The sequence below is a fragment of the Opisthorchis viverrini genome, assembly GCF_000715545.1.
Source record: "Opisthorchis viverrini unplaced genomic scaffold opera_v5_151, whole genome shotgun sequence".
In the NCBI taxonomy this organism is placed as follows: Eukaryota; Metazoa; Platyhelminthes; class Trematoda; order Opisthorchiida; family Opisthorchiidae; genus Opisthorchis; species Opisthorchis viverrini.
In genome coordinates this window covers 906974-929188 of record NW_008751807.1, presented here as the reverse complement: position 1 = coordinate 929188, position 22215 = coordinate 906974, and the positions used below count along the sequence as shown (strand labels likewise).

Below are 22215 nucleotides of genomic sequence, written 5' to 3'. Positions count from 1 at the left end.
GTTTTACAAACAGTGAGCATCAGATGCTCGCGGTAAATACATTTAGGTACATTTATGTACGGTCCATCTCGATAGAAGTCTTTGTTCAGAGGATTTTAGAGCCATTCATCTCGAATTCTCGTAAATTTGCCTTAAAATTTTGGTGTTCACAAGCGGTTATGAAGCGAACTGAAGGACATGAATAAATCTGTGAGGTAGTCACATGATTTTCATTCACTTGCTGAGAACCGCCTGCCTTACCGATTCACCGAACGAGCAGTAAACAGGCACCGTTCACGAAAACAGCTGTTTGGTTTGTATAACGTGCACAGTTAGTACATTCGATTCAGTGGTGTTGTGACTTAGTCTGAACCCCACGATGGCCAACTAATGAAATCGTTCGTGATCACTGCTTCACTATCGATGGTGATACAATTCTGGTGGCTTTGGTTGCCTTCAGTGAATCGACGTAAAAGCCATTTTTAGTTTTGTTTCCACTGAATTGTTTGATATACCCAGTTAACTAAACCTGCCCGTTATCCACTTGCTCTGTCTCTTAAATCGTCTAGGAAGCCACGGATTTGAATATACTGGATTCACTGGTGTACTCTGACAGAAGCATGCTTGTCCTTTCGGAAAAAAGATCCCAGGACCCACTGAGTTCAAACTGTTCTACAGAAAGGTGGGCTTTTCACAAGAAGCGCTACTGAAACCATCCTGTTTTCTTCAACAGCCGTCTTTAGATTTCTAGTCAGAAATTTGGGACCAAGATAAAAAGAAGCAGGATATGTTATAGTTTACAATGACCAAATACAGATAATACACTACTACATTACTACTAATAATAATATTGGAACGGAGATGGAAGTTCTTATCCAGTTTGGAGATAAAAGAAAAGCAAAATGTCCTACCTTTGGTTCCCTGACCTTTGTCAAGCAAGATGCGCTTCACTTTCATTTCTTCATCAATTTTTGTGACAAGATTATGCTTTTCCAAAAACTCATCGTAATCAACCATAAGCCCGTTGATGTATTCCATGGCGGCACATAATGCACTCAAACTGAGCGAGCCGATTTCCTCTGAAACCTTCTTTGTTTGTTGTTTTGTTTGATAGACCAATTCCATCATTTCCAAAGGGGAATTCGGGTCTTCCGGGAGACTGATTAGCTGGCAGTTTGTGATACGTTTGAGAACGCCGGTAATGCGATTCTCATAAATCTGTTTCGCCTGATCTAACATATGTTCAAAACGGTTTAGTTGCCTGAAGACTTCCTGCATAAAAGAACGGTTTTGTAGGATACAGATGATGAGAGCTGGAGCAGTGAACAACATGCGTTGCTTTTTCCTGTTATACCAAACATTAGTATATAATCAAAAGACAACTGTGGGACGGACAGGGTTTTTTCCAGCCTTTTAGAAGTTTAGGACGTTCTTCATACAAATTTCTCAAGAGGTTACGAAGGACTGTCTGCAAACCTTAAATCCGCAGTCTTTTGTGGGATGTTAATAGCGTCTTCTAGAAAAGGTTATTTAAAAAACGCTGGAGAAAAGTAAGACCAATCTATGTGCCACTTTCCTGTGAACTCAGATGGACTGTGCATGTGGAACTTCTGCTAGCAGCTCCCTGGATTATTGCTAGCCCATCGTAGTAGGGACATATGGCATAACCAGCTTAGCTAAGAAAAGCTGCCCATCCAACAGCGCAGTGAAGAAGTGTGCTTGAATGGTAACAGGACGCTTGAAAATCAGCTGCTGAGCTCTCCAGAGAAGCCAACAACCGGGGAAAGGCTTCAGTTGAAGTAAATTTACGATAAAGTGTGCAGAACAATCCTTTATTGTTGCAAAAATCATGATATTAATTAGTAACTGGAATTTTCATTCACCCAGATAGTTTTTCCCTCCAGACCAAACGTTCTTCGTACTTTTTATACCTTCGCACATAGTTTTATTATCAGTGTAGAATTTGGTTTGTCTTGTCCACTCTTACAACATCTATCAAGCACTGATAATGTTAGCATGTGCGAATGAGATGTGCTAAGTTCACCGCTTTTTCAGATTATTTCAGTTCGAAGACAGCGGACGCCAGATCAATCGGTACATTGTAGCATGTCTCTATCTTCAAGAACCACCTCTTATTGTTTTGAATTTCACATGGTCGACACTGATATAAGGCAACCACACGTAAGGTTTGCGGTCAAGGCACTAGATTGCAACCTCTGATATTAGTCATGTTATAAAACCAAGAAACGACTGCCGTCGACGATGCATTTACATTCTGGATACCAGACTTGCCTGTGAGATGTGGCCCTGGTAGTCCGTAAAATTTCGTGTTGGCCACGACCACCCACTGGTGAATATCGACAGTGGTCGGCTGTCATTTTCTATTCGAACCAGCCTATTTTGACAACGAGTATCTCTCAAACCGAGACCAATAATGGGATGATAGTCGTGGAAGAATTTTCCTCGTTTCTGCATAGTACTATAACTGAACCGGCTGGAGCTCACGGTCTGTGACGATGGAGTATAACTCGGAGGAGCAGCTGAAAGTTCCTTCGAATCTGGTTACATGACGTCACAATTCCGTAAATCAAGCTGTACATCATGTATGGCTCCTATGGTTGATGAGCACAGTTATCCGAAATGAAAAACAGGAGTTTGTCCCGCCCAAACAAGGGACCCAGTCAGAGTCATCACAGCTCAGCTTGAAATGGAATAATTTAATTCTCAAACTCTGCCAGGATACAAAACTGCACAGAGTCAATATAGCGACTGTAAAGAAGATTGTGGATGTTGCTCTGTTGCCGAGACCGTTCACTAATTTTTCCGACCAACCATTCATCATTCAGGCTGAATTGACTGAGGAGCGGGGGGTTTACAGTAGGTTCTTTCGCTCATGGATGTTCCTAACAGATGTTCTGGAACGGAGATTCCTGTACATCAACTCACAAAAGCCTCTCGTTCATTTATTCATGAGGTTATTGGGAGCCGGCAAAATAATTATTTTAAATGCATAGGCATGATACTTTATTTCATTGTATGTGGTAACGTTGTCTAAACCATTTTAGACATTTCAGCACATTCGGTAGCCCCCACACTTGGTTACCGTCTTCTTGCAAAGGCAGAGTCGAGGCCTTCTTATGGGGGATGTCCTTAAATGTATGATCTTATCCATCGTTTCAGCATTTTCATTTCAGCTCTACTGTGAGGTCAGTCATAATTGATTTTTCAGTCCGAATCACATGAACAGTTCAGTCTGAGTACTTGGCAGAAGAATTGATAGACTGTTTGTGGTGAAAACTGTCATTTGAGCTGTTTCTTGTACTGGTGAGAAGAATTCTGTAATGGTTATTCGACGGGGATGCCTGCATCCTCATTTCAATCTCTAGGTGGTGTGCAAAGCTGCCTGACGTTGTCCGCACATGTGCATAACTCACGCACCGTATTTCAATAGGGATAAATGCCAATGGTTAGTTTTATCTTACAATAACTGTATACAATAAGTGTTGTCGAGTATTCGCTTAAGTAGCTGGAACCCGAATATACATATTGGGATCCCAATAATATATATTGAAAGGGTCGTGGTGAGATCTGGGGAGATTGACAAGAACCAATCAACTTAAAACAAAACCCAACGCTACGGAATGTTACCAAAAATTGTTGATAGTCCGTAGGTCAGTGCTCAAGGACGGTTCACATGCGAACACTTCAATGGCTAATTGAATTCGTTGTCAGGCCCTACAACCTGTGTCCGTATGAAGATAGCATGGAGAGATTGGGAAAGTTCCGATGGAGATATCGTCCTGTGAGTGAAGTGATTGTATACCGAAAAGCCGAGAAGAGCTGTATGTAGCGACCCCGTCACCCACATACTTGACTGTTCAACTCACAGTCGCTCACTGGATCGCGAGGCTTGTCTTTTTTCTCACAAATGCACAAACACGTCGCATTAAGCTGACTCATCGGACATCGACTGTCTGCACCGCCTAGTCAGCGTAGCAACCACTCATGTGCCGACGCGCCCACGTATACGCACTGGGACCTACATAAAGGGAAACGGAACCCAGTCAGGACACAGACTCGCACGCGCGCAGGGAGCAAGGAGTCAGCCAAACACTCCAAGTCCACGGACAATCATGGAACACATGTAGCAGCCATACTGCGAAGAAAACACGTTCCCACCGTCCGGAATTTTACGAAGGGACTCTCATATACGATAAGTTCCCCTTTCGACTTGCTCCCATTTCGCATTGTATTCATTTTTATACGTGTCGCAACCATACAAAAACTTCTATTAGTGCACATACACCTTCTGATTTGTATTATGGCTATCGCCACCTGTGCACTCATATGTACAGCTCATTGATCCTTATTGAAAACCATTAAGCTTTCGAAGATTTCGAACCGCCAGTTTCCAGACTAGCAGGTGAAAAGTAAACCTTTCGGATACTTGCGACTGACCAGCAGTGTGAATAAGTCGACAGAATATAGAACCAGTCATCCTTCAATATGGAGTTCACATCACATAATCACATGTTGACTGGCTTCCCAAATGATGACTTCTCACAGCGTAGGTTCGTTTGCTATGTGAGCTCTTCTTCCGTATGAGCCACTTTTAGTTTGGTACCTTGTAGCTGCTGCCATTAAATGATAGTCTCTCCAAGTGTTTCAGTCACCCATTTACGACCCAAGTTGGCATTGACCTCGTGGTGGTATCTGATCTTATTTTTTTCCTGCGATTGCAACTGACCGCGCATTGCGAACAGGTAGGATGGCTGGATATGGCAGAATGCACCGCAACAATCTCATATTGGTATCATACGGTCTTTGAGTGGAGGGGTTCATACTGTTTGCTTTTGTTAGAGTGTATGCGACGGCTGAACTTAGAGCGATCGACGACTCACTATTTGTAAACCTTAAACATCCAGCTCAGTTTTTTCGATGACAGAGGACCAACAAGGTATGCTTCCACGTTTGAGTGAAGACCATACGTGCAGTTTATCGTGGACCCAACTAGTCGGCTGATGCAGACCATTCAGTGCGGCCTATGGACAATACTTATCGCCAGACCTGACCAGGGTGAGAGAAAGGTCAAGCAATATGTGCAATCAGAATTTCATTCAGATTTCTGTCAACTAAACGCATCACATTCAGAAGGAATTGCATTTCTTTGGAGAACAGTTTGGCTATGGGTCGACTCATTCTTATCCCCACTGACGTAAAAAGGTAGATGAACCACAGTATTTATAATAAAGACGTTCACTTTCCAGGACAGTGGGTAAACTATCGTCTTTTACAATTTTCTGCAGCTTTCCGAACCTCAGCGTTTTACGTGCTCAAATGAGAAAACATCAGTGTGACCCAGCACACTACTCATAAGGATGCTGAAAACTCTTCGACAGCCACGACTGGTTTCGCCCTTCTTGGAGCTCATCAGGTAGGCGCAGTCCCAGAGATTCCGGCAACCTTATGTTCTGCCCGAACCCAAATTGCGCGAATTTATCACAACACACTCATTCGCATACCGATTTGATTTTGACGGGAGACTGACCTGGAAATCAGGTGAATCAATCGTTTTTATGATGTTCTGAATGAGCGGCACCAGACAGCCCATGTTCCAGTTGGCACGATGTTCAGAATGTCGTGACACATTATATAGATTTAATGCAATACTCATGAGGTTGCTGAGAATTCTTCGACAGCCCACAACCTATTTCATCCTTCTTGGGATCGTCAGTTAGACGCGGTATCCTGGTTTCCGTCAACTTTATTTTCTACCTGAACCCAAATCGTGCACAGTTGACGAACTGTGCCCATTTATAAGTCATTCAGATTTTAACGAAAGTCTCAGCTGATTCCCAGCTGAGTTATGTTCTATCAAGCAAATATGCCGCGATATCTCCAGTATCGTCCCGACTGAAATGTGAGACAGATTGTATGAATCACATTTAGTTGATGGATAACATAAAGAAGAGATCAAACTGTGATCCAACTGAGCCTTCCTATGAGACCAGATTAGATTCGTCAAAAGCATCGTTTACAGACATTATCTGTAACTGCTTTATTTTATGTGCGGGCAGGTGTACGATGTCCATGTCAAGTGCGAAGACATCATTGAGGATGAGTATATAACATTCGCGTGCCCAATCAGCGTCGACGAAAGAATATTCTATCATAACTAAAAAACGCATGGTGCAACCAAAACCGACTGAGATAATACATCTTTTTAATCTACACAGTGCTAGGGACATTGACATTTTTGTGTGCTAAACTGACCTCCGTATATGGTTTTAGGCCGAAACTGGTCCAGTTATGAAGAGTAATGCCGGGCATCAACGCAGCATTGATTAATTGTATAGTTGGGGCAACCAACAGTGTCACATTTTGTGGGACCATCTTTGTGATTCGAACATATTCGTTGCAGAGTAACTGGAAAAGAAACCAATACGAAAGTGTGATGGAAGCTGGATTCTTCGTAGACAGACAAAGGCTGTTTTACTACTCTGTTTTATGAAGTTGAAAGTCTCATAACTTAACTTAATATGGTGAGGGATCTATTGAATCCAAAAATGATGTCCTCGCCAATCATGTTATGAAAATGGCATACCAGTTCTTGGGACCAGAGAGAACTACAATGTGCATACCTTTAGGTGTTCAAAGCTGTCCTTCAGACCGACTCCCTTCAACCAGAACTCTTCGGCAATTTTCGGAATGGGACATTGCAACTTGTCGAGGCATTCGATTTCTCGAAGTAGACCGAGAACCTCCGGATCCATATTCACATAGGGCCTACCAAATGGTGCCGGTTCCTTGACAAATATGATCACAGAGGAGGACATGCTTGCCATCTTCCTCAGAAGCTGCGTAAAAAGATGTTGATAAGTGAAATCGCGATAGAGCGAGACATGCGTTTATAACGCATATTAGTCTGGTCAATCCAGGCCAGCCCTCTGGTTAATCGACAGGTTTTTGTGCTATATCTCCTCAAGACGATAAAAAAGCAGGCACGTAAAATTTGAGTCCAGAGAAAGAGTATCTGTGTAAGGCGGAAACCATGATGTATTGCTTTATTGTATGCATCTGTAGGACAGGTCAAGGGTGTTGATGGGAACCAATAAATAATGTCCCATACTTTCTAGCATTGTCTGTGAGTAAAGAAACTATTGTTCGCCCCATGAGGAGATTTTGGAATTTCGGTGAAAATGTTGTCCTGAATGTGCGGTCAGTTTGTGTAGAAAAACCGAGAAGCACTGGATGAGTGTTTCATCAGTGTTGGCAACCATCAGCAGTGCACATCTCACAAGACTCTAGAGAGACTCAAACTCACGATTTCCTGGCTGGTGGTTGGAACATTCAACCGATCACGAGTGACTGGTCAGCAGCGTGATTAACTCTCCCTTAGATGGGATATTGCGCCGCCCTTCCTTCTAATCACGGGATCCACATCATGTGTTCACAAGTGTTGACTGGCTCCGCGAGCAACATCACGTGTGATCACATGATGTGAATCCCCTGACTGAAGGAACAGCGGCGCTATATGCAGCCTAACTGAGGGTTAATCGGACTACTTATCAAATACTTGTAGCCAAAAGGTTAAATATTCCAACTGCTAGCAGTGAAATCGTGAGTTTGAGACTCTCCGGAGATTCGTGAGATGTGTGCTGCTGGTGATTACCAACAATGATGAAACAGCTGTACAGTGCTTCTAGGATTTTCAGCATAGATTGGCCTCGTTGATAGAACCGAATCACCACCACAGAAGCTCATTCCTATACTAGAAGTTTCAGCGTTTGCTCGTGCTAAACTAATGGTTCTCAACTGATAAAACAAACTCACCATTTTACTCCATGTCTGATACACCGTAATCTCATATCCAACAAGGCTCCCAACCGTTTCGTTGTATTGTGCCACCAACGCTTGTCCCTCTTCCGTGAGGAGTATTTTGGGTGCTCTTTTCCCAAGTGCATTCATCGGTTCCTCTAGACGTCGGTAAAGGGAACGTGCCCAGGCAATACGACCTGAAATGAAGGGCAAACAATGGTATAACCTTTGGAGGTAGTGATAATAATACCATGTTGGAAGCAAAGTGGATTAGTCTTAAAAAATCAGGAAAGGTTTGCTATTGGACGCATGTCATTTTGAGGTAAATTTTACTTTCCATTGTATCAGGTCGTGCACACCTAGTGCCTGGGGTAACAAAATATAGCTGTTGCTCTGTTACACACGTCGGATGATTTCAATTAGTTTACCCATTTACTTATATGACATTCAGAGGAGGGCTTTTCCCCCGAACAGCGCGTATTAACGTGGTCGGCTGAAATTGCACTCCTTTTGAAAACACACGTTCTCGAAAACATGAGGTTACAAAATTCTCTGCAGATTCTTAGGCATACAGGTGGATAAAGAAATAAGTGGAGATTTAGCAGGGTACTAAAAATGCCCTTACTTAGCGGCTGTGTGATTCTAGACGACGGATCTAATGTCCTACCTTGTATGGATTTATTCATATTGACTAGCCTGCAGAACAGCTTGGAGGATAACTGTTACAAACAGTTGCATGCCCATATTTGGCAACATGTCATTGAACCACCGAAGGTTCCTTTAATAGAAGAGAGTAACTGTACATTAAATGGATTTTAGCAGAGAGAACGCTGTTGGAAGAATCACCATGGTAGACGCTCTCACAACGCAAATAACGATGAGGAGGTAATTTCGCTCTCTCTCGCACTCTTTCTTCAGAGACACTCAGGCATTAAACCATGAGGTCGGTTAAGCGAACTCACGCTTTGCCGTGGTCAACAGAAGACGAAATAAACAAAAGTAGCCTGTACACCGCCTTGAACCAAAACTGTTAACCCCTAGGTGACGCTTGAACTTTTAGATATACGGTGTCGCTGCTTGATTGTGAAGGAGGAAAGTGCGGTTGAGTTCCATTTCAGACCTGATTGTTTTGTTCATCACATCGTATTCTTCAGAAGCTACAAAACAGGAGCGAGTCCGGCGATGGAACTGGAACTAATCCAGCTGCATACTTACTATGAAATAATAAGCAGCTCAGAGAAAAGACAATTTCACTGAGTTGTGAAAATTCATTCTGAGAAGCCGTCACTCGAGGAGCCAGTCAGTACGTGACCACGCGATGTGGTTTTCCGTTATTGAAGCATGGGTGGCGTCGTGTTCTGTCCTTGTGAGAGCTAACCCCACTGCTGGTCAAACAGGTGACCAAACGGATGAGCGCTCAGCCCTGGCCGGACAGTCTCGTGTTGGAAGCACTGAGTATCATGAGAGATGCACATGAGATGCACACTGCTGAGGATTCCCCACAAGGACGAACCAGCTGTGCAATAATTTTTGGCTTTTCGACATAGACATATTTCACTGACAGCATGAAATCTCTACTGAATATGACCATTGCTATGATACTCAAAGTTTTTCCGCAAACTCTTCAACGGCCGGTAATCGACTTTTCTCTTATTAGGTAAACAAATTCCACCAGCTTCCATCATCTTTATTCTACTTGAACACCGAATGGTCCGAAATGGGCGAAATACAGTTATTTGCAAACCACTTTGGTCGTAAAGGGAGACTTAATGGAATCCTTCGTTCATGATGTTCTCCAACTAAATGTGCTACACAGAAGCCTCTTCCCATCATTAACGAGAGATTCAGTTGAGCCTTCCCTTGACATTAAAGTAATTTGCGTGGGTGTATTTCGCAAATCCAAGTGCCAAAGAAAATTGTTATGTCATAAATGGGCTAACTGAGTACTGGCATGTCTCTTGAACATACCGTACAGTAATACTGTAGACGACACCTCTGGGAATTGGGTTAGTAGATGGGGCGTAAGGTTTAGGCATATAGAGAACGAAATAACACTGTAAAATGGGATACTACTGAAGCAGGAAAAAGGCACCTTAACTGCAGCTTAGTTAAGCAAAGGTGAAACAATGGTTACCGTTTTAACTACCAATATGTTGATTGGATAACACACGGCCGTTAGCTTTGTGCATTAATCGTTCAATTGTACTCAACTGGATATTGTTTTGACTGAATAGAAACGATTTGTTTGGTTATTCCGATCCGTGAATACAATGCAACCATTCATTCAGGGACTGGAAAAATCCACAAAAGAACAGTTTTCCTGTGGATGAGATGCGTTGATTCAGTCTGCGTCTGAATTTGGGTCACGTGTATTCATTTGTGGATCATGTGTGGTTAGGGGAGAGAGGTTGAATTATCTAGTACGAGTGATATTCAATCGTTAAATGAAAAATTGTCTTGACGTCTGTGAACTACAGTTGTTCCACCCCACCATCAAATAAGATTTTGCTGTTGGCCATGTGACCGAAAACAATGAGGTATCACCCCTTTCCGGGTTTACATGGCACATGGAACTATTTCAGCTGGTTATTCGCAGGTTCAACAAAGTGACAATGAGTTTGTATCCGTCCATATGTGGAACTGTTTAGACTTCCCTCAACCCTGGGGAATAAGATTAAAGGGTGAGCGAAAAGGCATACTTTTAAGTTCACCATCGCATACAACCGATCACTGGTGATTGCCCAGTCGAGTGGGACCAACAATCCAGCTTAATGCCGTGGTGAAAACGAGGCGTGGACTGACAGGCTTTATTGTATATCGCAGTATGACAACCAGAAAAGGTCATAAACTGACTAGGCTTAGTGTCTGGGGCTGAGTGCGATTACTGAGTGCCACATGTATTACCGTCACAGGTGCGCTAAACTAAGTAGTTAAAAGGAACTTGATAATGTGCGGAGGTTTGGGAATTTTATTAGAAATTTCGTCCTGCAAGTGAAACCAGTTATGGCTGAGAGGCCCAGAAGCGCTGTACAGCAGGAATCATCAGAGGTGTGCGCCTCGTGAAACTCCTGAGACTCGAACCTCCGACTTCCAGGTTCCTAAGCGTTCGGCCACGAGTGACTGATCAGCATTGTAGTTACCTTTGCTGATTAACACTGCTGCTGCGTACCAATACGGATGAAACATCTATCCAGTGCTCCTCAACAGAAAACTGGCGATGAAATTGTGTTTCCAAATGCTTCATTGCCTGCCTATACAACTACAGTCGTCGTACCACTTTTGTTATCTTCATCAACTAAGTCATAGAACAACGTGATAGTTTTTGTAGTTTACTCCTTAAATCTTATCCCCTGGATACCGCGCTCTACTCATTGCTTGCAAATAAATTACCTATAAGTGAGTAGTCATGCGACGGAGTGTCTATTTTACTCCGGAAGCTGAACAACGATATGTTACTGGTGCTTGATATTTTTATTCAAATCATCGTCAATGTGTTGCATTAAAGGAGATGTAACAATGGCGCACATGCTCTTCGCTCACTAGCCACGCACAACGGAAGCTCTGTTTACCGTATTATTTTCCATCGATACTTCAACCATTTCATCGATCTTTAAAAACCCGAGTAACCCATTTGGAACATTGTGAATTAGCAGTTCGACAACCGGGTTCAGATCCACACACTGTCCCTGTTCTTGAAATCTTGCGCACACTCTTCATCCATGAACACATGGAAGATACTTTTTCAACCTTTACTCACCTATTTTCCCCACGATTCTCCAGTGATTAGGCGGCTTCCTACGAAAGTTATTTCTTCCTACTGAGATAAATGACTCGCAGTTCGAATGTATACAGCATTAAATCGACCGTTTTTCTACGAAGATCAGTGGTTGAGCTTATAACCAAACCTCTGTTAAGCGAGCTGACAAAATTACTGGCGCCGATATGTCCCATGGTCTGGTAAGGTAAAGTGAATTCACTTGGTCACATCCGGTTGAGGTATTTTCGCTGTCAAACGGGACGTATGTGTTTGTAGTTTTAACAGTAGGTAATCATGTGTCCAATGTAACCCCAGACTGTCATTATTTCTCACAGTATCTTGTTTGTGTTCCGTGCTTAGTGGTGCCACAGCTTGGATGGATGGAATCTTTCAGTTTCTTTCGAAGCTTAGAGCTGTCGCATAAGAGTGCTGAAGTTTGGCCGTGACAGAGTAGCCTCTCCAGGAGGAAAATTGCCGCTCGGAGCGGGGGACCTTTAAGGGACCATAACCTCACTATTCAGAATTTAAGAATCAGTTTGTTTAGGAGGAACCGCACTAATTTTCATGGAGTCAATCTGGGTGTTCGCTTTCGTTCGGATATTCGAAGTGGGAAAAATGACCAGGTTGATACAGGGCCGACTTACCTGCGAAAGGTGGCATGTTCCTGTCTAGTGGTGGATCAGACATACCATGTTTGAAAAGCTTTGCCGCAGAAACCACTTCGTTTCGCAAGCTTTTGCAGATACTCCTGTATCGTTCCCTGTGATCCAGTTCGGGGATCTTCAAGGTTTCAAGGCGTTCTTGTAGCTTGATTTGAGCGATCAAACCACACGGTTTACGGAAGTAAGCAGCAATCGTAGTAAGCAAGTTGGCCTGGAAGGACAGTGCAAGAGGATAGAATTTATGTTGATACTGTCAGTGGATATCCTCCAAAATAAGCGAGCTGTGTTTTATTACAGTGTTGGGAAACTGTGTGGTTTTCAACTACTTGGATGTGATTTAGTTGCGCCCATGTTACGCATAACGAAACATGTGGATATTTGTTAAAACGGCCAAAAAACTGGAAGGCAGAACTAAACGAACAATATGGTTTTATCCAGTTTGAAGAGCTAAAGTGAGTAAGCTTCGATCAGTGCTCCATAGCTTTTGTCGATCACCATTTATATTCGCAAAGCTTCGCGAGATAAACGATGTCATCCTATCTGCACACGCGTCACTTACATGTAGCTCAGCTATCCGGCCTTTGAAATCCTCATAGTCGTTCTCAAATAACTGGTTCCGCTGATCCAGGTAGTCATACTTTTTAGACGTGATGATCGAATGCAACCGATCCAGTCTAGTAATCAACGGCTCTTTTCCTGTAATGGGAGGAATGTCAACAATCAGGTGTAATAAATCCTTTATATAAAAATGCTTATGAGCCTCTCCTCGTAGGTTCTCTAAAATCAAGCCAGCACAAGTGAAAGGTTTAAGCTACCGGAGATCAGAGAGTACTGAAGAGCTTGTGCTTAGTGGAAACAGCTAACGCTTTGAACCTAAGTTTATATTCACATAACATTGTTGCACATACGCGTCTCATTACTGATCAGTATTGTATTTCAAAAACCATGATAACACCTCAAACTGGGACTTACTAACTGATGTTGTCTATCGGGGGGTTTGTTACTGTATGCATATTTTGAACATGACTGGCGTTTACATTTGCCAACAACACTACCCACTCATAATTGATGCATTCGTACTGGGTTTAGAAAAGTCCTCAATCTACGAGAACAATACTAAACGGTTGAGAAAACTCCGGTGCCATATCCATATGCGCATGTCCATACATAAAAAAACTTGGTATAACTTATTTCAATGAGTGAATAGAAATGGGGATATGTGCGCAAAACATTGCATTACTCAACATATCTTGTATACTCTCAGGAGCTGGTTTCGGTCCAATCTATTGGGGACTTTGAACTGGCCAAATTCTAGTCCTGACCTATATTTGTTAGGAATCAAATAGAGCACACTACTACTGACCTTACGATAGAAATGAACAATTTTTATTCAGAACCCTTACTAGATACTAATCGAAAATGTGTCTGGGCGAGTCCCAAAGGTTCTGAGGCAAAATGTTGGAAAATATCACCAAAATCTTCTTCGACATAAAAAGCACCATGGAAGCATAATTTTTCTGCATCTGGTTCCAAATCTTTGGTGTTTTTACACCGAAAATTTTGGATTTGTTTGCTGAACTGTCATCTGTCTATCCGCATTCACTGGGAGTGTGGAATACGGATGACCCTAAAGTTTTTTTTGTCAGCTGTCTAAATTGGATAAAATTCCATGAAAGCTCGAAGCGTTTTCTGTTTAGTTTTGCTGAGGTGATATGTTTTTATACCCAGAACATTCTTTCCCGCTATATGGAATGCTATCCCGCACTTGTGATCAAAACAAATAGTCTCTCTAAAGGTTTACATTGCGCATCAATTATTCAAGTCATTGTGGAAAGAAAGCAGGCTGAAGAGGACACTGTCCATACCATTTGTTTAATCTATAAACTTAAAGAATATTTTGAAATCCGACAGAGATTGGTTCCGTAAATAATCACACTGTTGACTATATATCATAATTAGGGTGCAGGCTAGCTTCTTGCTAACAATTTACCCTTCTTTTTCTTTTAGGCCTACCTTCTAATACGAACTCTCGCAATGTCGCATATTGTCCAAGTGTTTGCAGTACACGAGTGAGGTACTCCAGTCGCTGCGTAAACAAGTTCATATTGCCGAAAATCTGCACTTCAGAAAAGTTGAATGGTTGTTTCACTGCCGAAGCAGTCATCTCCTGCCGTGTATTTCGATACGCCTCCTGGTAGGCCAAATTCAATTCAATGCATTCGGCCATCTTTTTGATGATCAGCTCGCTATCTTGCTCCCAAATTGATTTGATGTTGTTCAGCGTTAGGTAGCGTTTGCAAGATGTAATGATCTGGTTGGTTATCTGTCGGTAGTGAAATAGACAGCGAGGTCACTAGGCGGAGGTTGTGGCAAACCAAGACAGTATGAATAAGCTCAAGGTACACTCAAGTTTAAAACAAAGGGACACATACGGGGCAACAAAAAGGGGTTCTTTCGAGGATTTTTGACTTTTGTATCTGATCGAGCTGTAGGTCACCGAGCTACACGCTTCTATGCTGGATTTGCCTATGCACTTTGGTGCTGTGATTTGTTTGTGCACAAATATTTTGGAGTTCATGGGTGAATTTGTATTAATAAACCTTTCTTAATAATTTTCATAAAGGGGACTACTCACAAGGTTGCTGAAAACTCTTCGACAGTCCACGACCTGTTCCGCCCTTCTTGGGGCTCATCAGGCAGGCGCAGTCCCCGAGTTTTCGTCAACCTTATGTTCTACTCGAACGCAAATTGCACTGTTTTCGAAAAATACACTCATTTGCAAATCAGTGTTCGAGTAGAACATAAGGTTGACGAAAACTCGGGGACTGCGCCTACCTGGTGAAACGCAAAAAAAAGGAAACCGGTCGTGGGCTGTCGAGGAGTTTTCAGTAACCTCGTGAGTAGTTTCCTTTATGAGGAAATAAGAAAATTAAAAGTGTGCGGGAGGCATGCAGAAATACGGTTTCACACTTGAATCGTATCTAGTTAGGTAAGCATAGCGCAGCCAGAGAGTGCGACCGTGAGCAGAATTTCGCGTTTTTAACTGAGACTGTTAGGCAACCACAGCGAATCTTGTTGAGAAGTTATACCAAGGGTCACAGCGCACTCTGGCCACAAAGTTCGTAAGGATACCTATCAGTATTTCAATCAATGAAAAGTGTCACACTGGTCTTTCTCAAGCATCTCCCGGGAAATCCATTTACAAATGTCAGCACCTGAGGTATTAAAATTCTTTTGATCAAACTTTGGCGGAAGTGGATCACAATGACATCATCCATAGTTAACTGGATTGTTTATCCAGGTTGCCTTACTAAGGAGGACCCTTGAACGCCAGGGCCACTAGGGCAGCCATGAAAAACTGCTGACATGGTCGTGAAGTTAACTTCCGTAAATGGAAAATGTCCCGAGTTCCATAAATTTCGGAGCAATTCGTGGCAATGAACATTCTCGAGACCACTCCATGGAAAAGTGATATCTTTACCAAAAATTCAGATAAGCTTCAGGAGTGCCAATCATATGCTCAAGCACTTATATGGTAAAGAAGGATGGAGGCTACCTAGGACACTAACCATCAAAGAAAGTTGTACAACGCTGCCATTTTCAAGAAGACCGGTGTTTGTTTGGAGTGATGAAATGTTTGGCTAGTTAGGCTCCTTAACACCGAGAAGTTTTTGTCTTCATATTCCTCTCCACCAACCAAATTGCCACATGGCTTCGACAGTAATGATCTACAGCTAACAGGACGAAAATTCAGTGGTTGTTTCTCAGACACTGACATCATAATTGCTCCTTTCGAGCAGCCGAAATTTCTCCCAGCGATGGAACGTCAGTTAGACAAAATGGTCAACGGTTCAGTCATAAGTATTACCGTATAAGTTACACAACGGTAGTTGATGATTTACGATACACGAAACCAAACATTTTAGCACGGTAAGCATCAGCCCTAGCTGTTGTTCATGGCCTAGACGTACCATGCCCAATGAAGTTACAAACCAATGGGTATAGCAGAGCACTTCCTGCAACAAAGAAAATTACTAGCTTAAACCATACTGTTTGTGAATGTGATCACAGCGATCGAGTAGCCGACTGAATCCTGGTCATGATGATAAGTCACTTTGTCTCTTGTTCCCACCAGAAATTTGTACGGATTATATGGTTTATGAAGGATATATTAGTGCACTAGTGGAACACTCATGAAGGAGTTTGATGCACTAGAGAATGGGTGTCATTTGACATGATTTTCACCCAGATTGGTGTCCTTGGTACATTTGAATGTTTACAAATAATTTCGATAGCACCTTTCGTGCTATCCACCCAAGAAAGTCGAAGACCATCAGGGATATCGTGGTACATACAAATGACATTTTGTCCCATCAACTTTGAAACCAGTCGCAAACGGATGACTATACCATTTAAATGTTAAATGAGATGAGACAAGCTATTAGCTTCATCTGCCGTTTACCGAAAAAATTTTGTTCAGGCATTCTGAGGTTGAAATCCACCTGCATGACGACTATGACATTATACTGTATATGAACTTACTGTTCGAAAGCAAGTCTTATCACACCCCCACTGTGATTTCAGTCTACGTAATTGCAGCGATTTATTTGGCCGGTATGAATTGACTGGTATCGTGAATTCAAACTGCCACAAAATACGAGCTCACTCAACAGCTACCTGTCTCAATTGTAACTTTTGTGTCTGCGGAAGTGTTAGTTAGACAGAATTCCACACGGATCCCGCTTTGCCGCACGTCTTTAGGCGCTGCTACGGCCGATAAGCCTGACCCGCACGAGATTGGCCAAGTATTCGGGACACTTGCCGGTCCGTCATCAAGACGAGATCTGATTGGTCAGACATCTGGACCCAACAGTCAATCATGACCCAGTATTGGCCAAATGCCGGTTGGGACTGGCGCATCCAGAACGCGTCAGAACTTCCAGAAAGTTATAACCGCTTACGCTATATATACGAAGCGCTGTACAACTGTTCTTGACTTCGTTTTGGGCATTAATAGATCTTGTATACCTTTGGTGGTTGTTTTGACGTGAACGCTAGCTTGGGTGGCTCAGACCGAGAACTAAGCTGAGGAAAACACCGTTACTACAGGAAGCTTGCTGTTCTGCTTCTGATACGTGTGGTGCCCGCAAGTTCACGGTTCCGCTCTATCAAGAAATAGTTCTGACACTTCAGATCAAACGCAAGTGTTGTCTCAATCTGCTCGTTACTATTGCTCCATCAGAACTCTGGATAGTTCAGTGGTTAAGGCGTGAACCCACTGACTGGAAGTTCATTGGTTCGAACCTAACGTCGGCATCGTGATCTGATCTGATCTAGACAGGCAAACTGGTAGTATCCCAACCCTCGTGATTCCCTCGGGTGACATGGCAGCTAGGCACGGAAAGGATGTTGCAGCTAAACGATTTTCTCTTTTACCCCATTCATGTTCAATCAAATCAGAAGGCAGCGTACAGAGCAGGTTGACAGATAGGCAGTCAAATTTGAAGCCAAACCAGTTTTAGAAAGTAGGTACCCATTTCGTGCATGACCACCCATTCGACTGGTGAGAACACGGTGCGAAAGGATTGGCAGTTGAATGTACGAAGCTAACAGCATTTACTGTGCTGAGAAAGATTTGTAGAATGACACGCAGTTTATTGATGATGAGTAAAATGTCGCATGCATTCAATGTCAAAGAGCTACGAAAAGCAGACAAATACTATAAGCTGATAACAGTGAAACAGTAACCCAAAAAGGTCTAAGCAGACCACGAAAACCGGGGTGAGACCTTTGGATACCCAGTTTCCGAAAAAAGTCTGAGGGTACAGCGGAATGCTAGTAGATATGGTAATTCAATACTTTTCGCGGGGTGGTAAACCTCAGGATGAAACTCTCATAGAAAAAGATCGGCACATGTGTAGACCGGACATTCAAAGGACAATGCTCCTAAGAGAAGTAAGTGTTTCTCAAGCTGGGTCGTGCTGGACTGAATTTCCGAGGATTAATCACCGTTAGTAGGAAGTATGGCTTAAAAATAGTTTACTCTAAAGGATTTCTTTTTATTGCGGGGTGGTCTGCACCAATTCCGAGGTGTACATGAAGCTTTCTCCCAAGAAACTTGTGTAGATTTTTGGAGAAAACGTATTTTCACATTGCCGATCCACTACATAAAACTACTGTAAAAGGAAACGGTTCTTAATGGTGTCCTTTTCGGTAACAGATTCACAACGGACGGACGTGAAGCATTCGATGAAGCAGGGTCTCATTAGAAAGAAGACAAGTCTACACCACGAGTGGACATACGGCACAAACAGTTCTACGAAACGAATTCTTCTAGATTAGGTCCTGCGAGTTTGGTCAATTAAAGAAGGATTGTGCTTAGTGCTAACCCGATTTCTTTCACAAAGGGGTATATAGGGTACTATATGGTAAAACTCTTTTCACGCAGAAGGCAGTGGAATTGCACAGTCTGATCCCATTGGAGTCACGTAATCCAACACGCCTGGCAAACATGAATCTACTTTCCATTGTGAGAGGTCAAAATGCTTGAATAGCGGAGAAAACCGGGTTGACCGGTAAAGTAAATGCATAAATAATTGTCTTTGTCAGCTTCCCGCGGCTCTCCGCACCTCAGCATTCCAAGCACTGAGATCAGAAGAGATAAGCATATTTTGTCTTGAAGGGGCACTCTGCTCATAATGAAACTGAAAACTCTGAAAACTGAAAACTATCCCACAAGCGACGACCAAATTTGTCCATCTTAGGGCTAATCAGGTAGGCACAGTCCCAGGATTTCTCTCAATTTCATCTTCCACTTGGACCAAAATTATTCATAATTCGGGAAACGCACCCCTTTGCAAACTACATTATATTGAACGGGAGACTTAGCTGAGTCCCAACTGAATCTCACACTTACTACATTCTTCAGCTAAATGTAGTGTACAAAAAAACACCTCACGTTTTAGTCGGGATAATATTCGAGTAGCATACAATCTGGGTTCGAGTAAAATGTGACGTTGACAGAAGCTTGGGAACTGCACCTACGTGATGGGCTCCAAGAAGAACATCACCGTTCATCAGGTGTCAAAGGGTTTCCAATAACCTTAGGAGTAGTGTGCTCCGTCGGGGCGATATCTCGAATATCGTCCGAAATAAATTGCGAGGCGGACTTGTGTTGCACATTGGCTGAAGTACATAACGAATGAGAGATTCAGCTGAGAATCAGTCGAGCTCCCTGCAAACCCGAATCAGTCTGCAAATGAACGTATTTCGCAAACCAGGGTAACTTGTCACACGAAAGCGCCCTAAATTCGTCGTTTTTCCTGTAATGTCTATGTTTAGGTGTTATATATATTGCTGAATGCTAGAGGTGACCAAAAACCACCATACAAGTGAAGCGAGAGCAGGTGAATATACTATGCTATGATACATTACTATACTGGTGTGTATGTGCGATATAACTCTTTCCAAATTTGGATAGTTTGCATTAAAATGTGTGAAAAGAACTATCAAATATCAAACTTACCTTTACAAACAAAACTGTCATATTGGAAAAAGTGTTGTAGAATGTGGAATGCTGGTATATAAGCCCCAGGGCCTTGAGTAAATTTGGCATTTTCTTGATCATCAGTTTCTGCGTACACAGAGAGGAGGCATAGATACAATTCACAGTTGAACAGATGTGAACAAGACCATGAGCACCGATGCAACGAACCAAACTCACTAGATTTGTGTGGTTAAGTGGTACACACAGCTTCTCCACCGTTGAAAGGAATTTGACATTTTCCTTCGCCTCGTTATAAGCATTCGTGACCTTTTTGTCCAAGTCAACCCATTTCTATCAACAAATAAAAACAAAATTATTCCCATCGAGAAGTGACTACCCTTCTACAAACGGCTAAATAACAGTTTATTTTGAAAGCTCAATTCGCTAGCAACGATACTAAATAAATAGCTTAATCACAAGTTAACCATTATGGAAGAATTAGGCGATTCATTTCAAGTGGAATAGATAACCTTATTCGGATATGGGTCGCACATACGGTGCGGGGTTTTGTGATACGGGACCTCTGTGATGGTCTAGTGATCAATTAGTTTAATGGTGGATAGAGGATGATCAATTGTGATCGATGAAATGTCATGGGTAAACTTCTGAACTTGGAACAGAAGGTTTACCTGGCTCGAGCTCCTACCGGCGTCTGTTGACTACTTCCACCAGCTGACCAACCGACGAACACTGCTAGAAACCATAATTACTGGGATCTCATGATTTGGGCACTTGGAAGTTAACCATACTCAGGTGGAATTTATTCAGTGAGTTCTTTGTTCAAAGCCTCATGGTAACTTCAGGGACTTTGAATACAACGAGTGTTTTCCGAATTTGCCACACAACAAGCACCGCGTGACTAATCATGGGTTTTATTGTCGATTGCGGCGATTGCATTCATTTAGTCAGCTTGAACCTGGAGTTTGGTTTCAGGGTGATAGCTATTCACAGGGTCATCTGCAAGTTTTTGTTCTCCCCATGCTGAGCCCATAACGACCTCGCTCCTCTGGGTTTGTGTTCATAGCATTTCCCATAGGAAAACAAAGCGTCTCCTTACGTTGAGTAAATCAGAACAGTGCTTTGGATAGACAGGCGCTTTGCCTCGCAGGATCAGACCGATGCATATTTGTATGTCAAGAGCTTTCATATTAAGCTAACAAGAACTAGTGGAGTTGTTCCCAGGAACGAAGTTCCTCCTAGAAAGAAGTTTTAATGTAAATTGGGTAATCTAATTTTATGGAATGGAACAACCTGAATGACTAAGAGTCCAGCAGAAATTTTAAGTGGAGTGATCCGTTCAAATAAAGTGACTGAATGAAATAACAGGAATAGCAAAAAGGACAAGCAGTGTATTTTGAAAAATTCCCCTGTATATAATACGCATTCAGTCCTTGCCTTTCACTGTGGGAATCAATTCTTGTCAGATTTTCCGACATAACAAACCTTATGTAGTTAAAGCGGTTTGTTGTTTTCAAGACTAGCATATATTGGAATTCCCAGAACCAGTCCCTACCTGAGTCACCTTTTATTGGAATCAGGCATCTGGAAAAATTGCTGAGCAGCCAGAGCAGCACAGTAGTCAAAACCTAAAGCCAATAAATCCGAACATTTGGCTTTTCCGCAACATACCTACTTGGTTAATTAGGAACGAATTTTTGGAATAGATGGAGATAGGGTAGGACAAACAATGCTGCTTGGAATTCGCCTGATCACGGGGTTGTAGTCTACTTTGGCCGATAGCATACTGAGCAAGATAGATGTACTTTTTATGCTAAGTTAATCTGAATGAAAGGGCAAACTGAACTCTCCAATCGACCGAATCTTCGATTTGAAGTTTGGAAAAATCTTTAGTGGTTTCGGAAGATGCTTTACTTAGCTAACACAGTTAGCTTTTTTCAACGGAAAAAAGCTGAATGGATTATAAATGCGGACGGTCTATGACAGCAACACACCCTAGGTTCAGTACAGCAATGAACATGAACTTGGTTCAAGATTGATTGCAATCTGCAACCAAACTAGAGTAAATCACTGTTTACTGAATGTTACTGTGAACAGATTTTGACCACATATCTCCTAAAACAGAGAAGTGTATTTGAGAGCGAAGTCGTCTAATAATATCAAACACCAAATTGACTTCCCAGTGATATGACAGACATATTCGGGCCCTGTTGATGGCTGATTTCGTAAGTTCTTCAAGTAACTACACTTTTAAGATAAATCAAGGGATTTGGGATCCACTTCCGCTGTGAATGAATGTCATGTACTATTAGTGTCTCGGTCTTCGCAATTGGGGTCCACACATGGATAGGTCGTAGTTCTTTGCAGGCTGTACTGGTTTTTCTATTTAGCCAGGACTACGTGCAGAGTTCTGTCCACACTAATTCCATCTGAACTAGTTCTCTCCGCTTCTCCCTAGGAAAGTACAAAGGCTCTTTTTCACAAACCTTTATCCT

At 42.4% G+C, this 22215-nt stretch overlaps 1 protein-coding gene across 1 annotated transcript in view; it reads right to left on the bottom strand.

Annotated features, from left to right (window-relative positions):
• T265_14170 (hypothetical protein) overlaps positions 1-22215 on the bottom strand; it is a gene marked incomplete at both ends in the record, with an annotated part of 154143 nt that overhangs the window by 100932 nt on the left and 30996 nt on the right. Inside the window, 9 exons of the mRNA XM_009172325.1 lie at positions 891-1251; positions 6253-6405; positions 6621-6836; positions 7813-7994; positions 12199-12427; positions 12776-12912; positions 14230-14539; positions 19742-19849; positions 19940-20053. Coding sequence (XP_009170589.1) covers positions 891-1251; positions 6253-6405; positions 6621-6836; positions 7813-7994; positions 12199-12427; positions 12776-12912; positions 14230-14539; positions 19742-19849; positions 19940-20053 — 1810 coding nt within the window. The remainder of the gene's footprint in view (positions 1-890; positions 1252-6252; positions 6406-6620; positions 6837-7812; positions 7995-12198; positions 12428-12775; positions 12913-14229; positions 14540-19741; positions 19850-19939; positions 20054-22215) is intronic.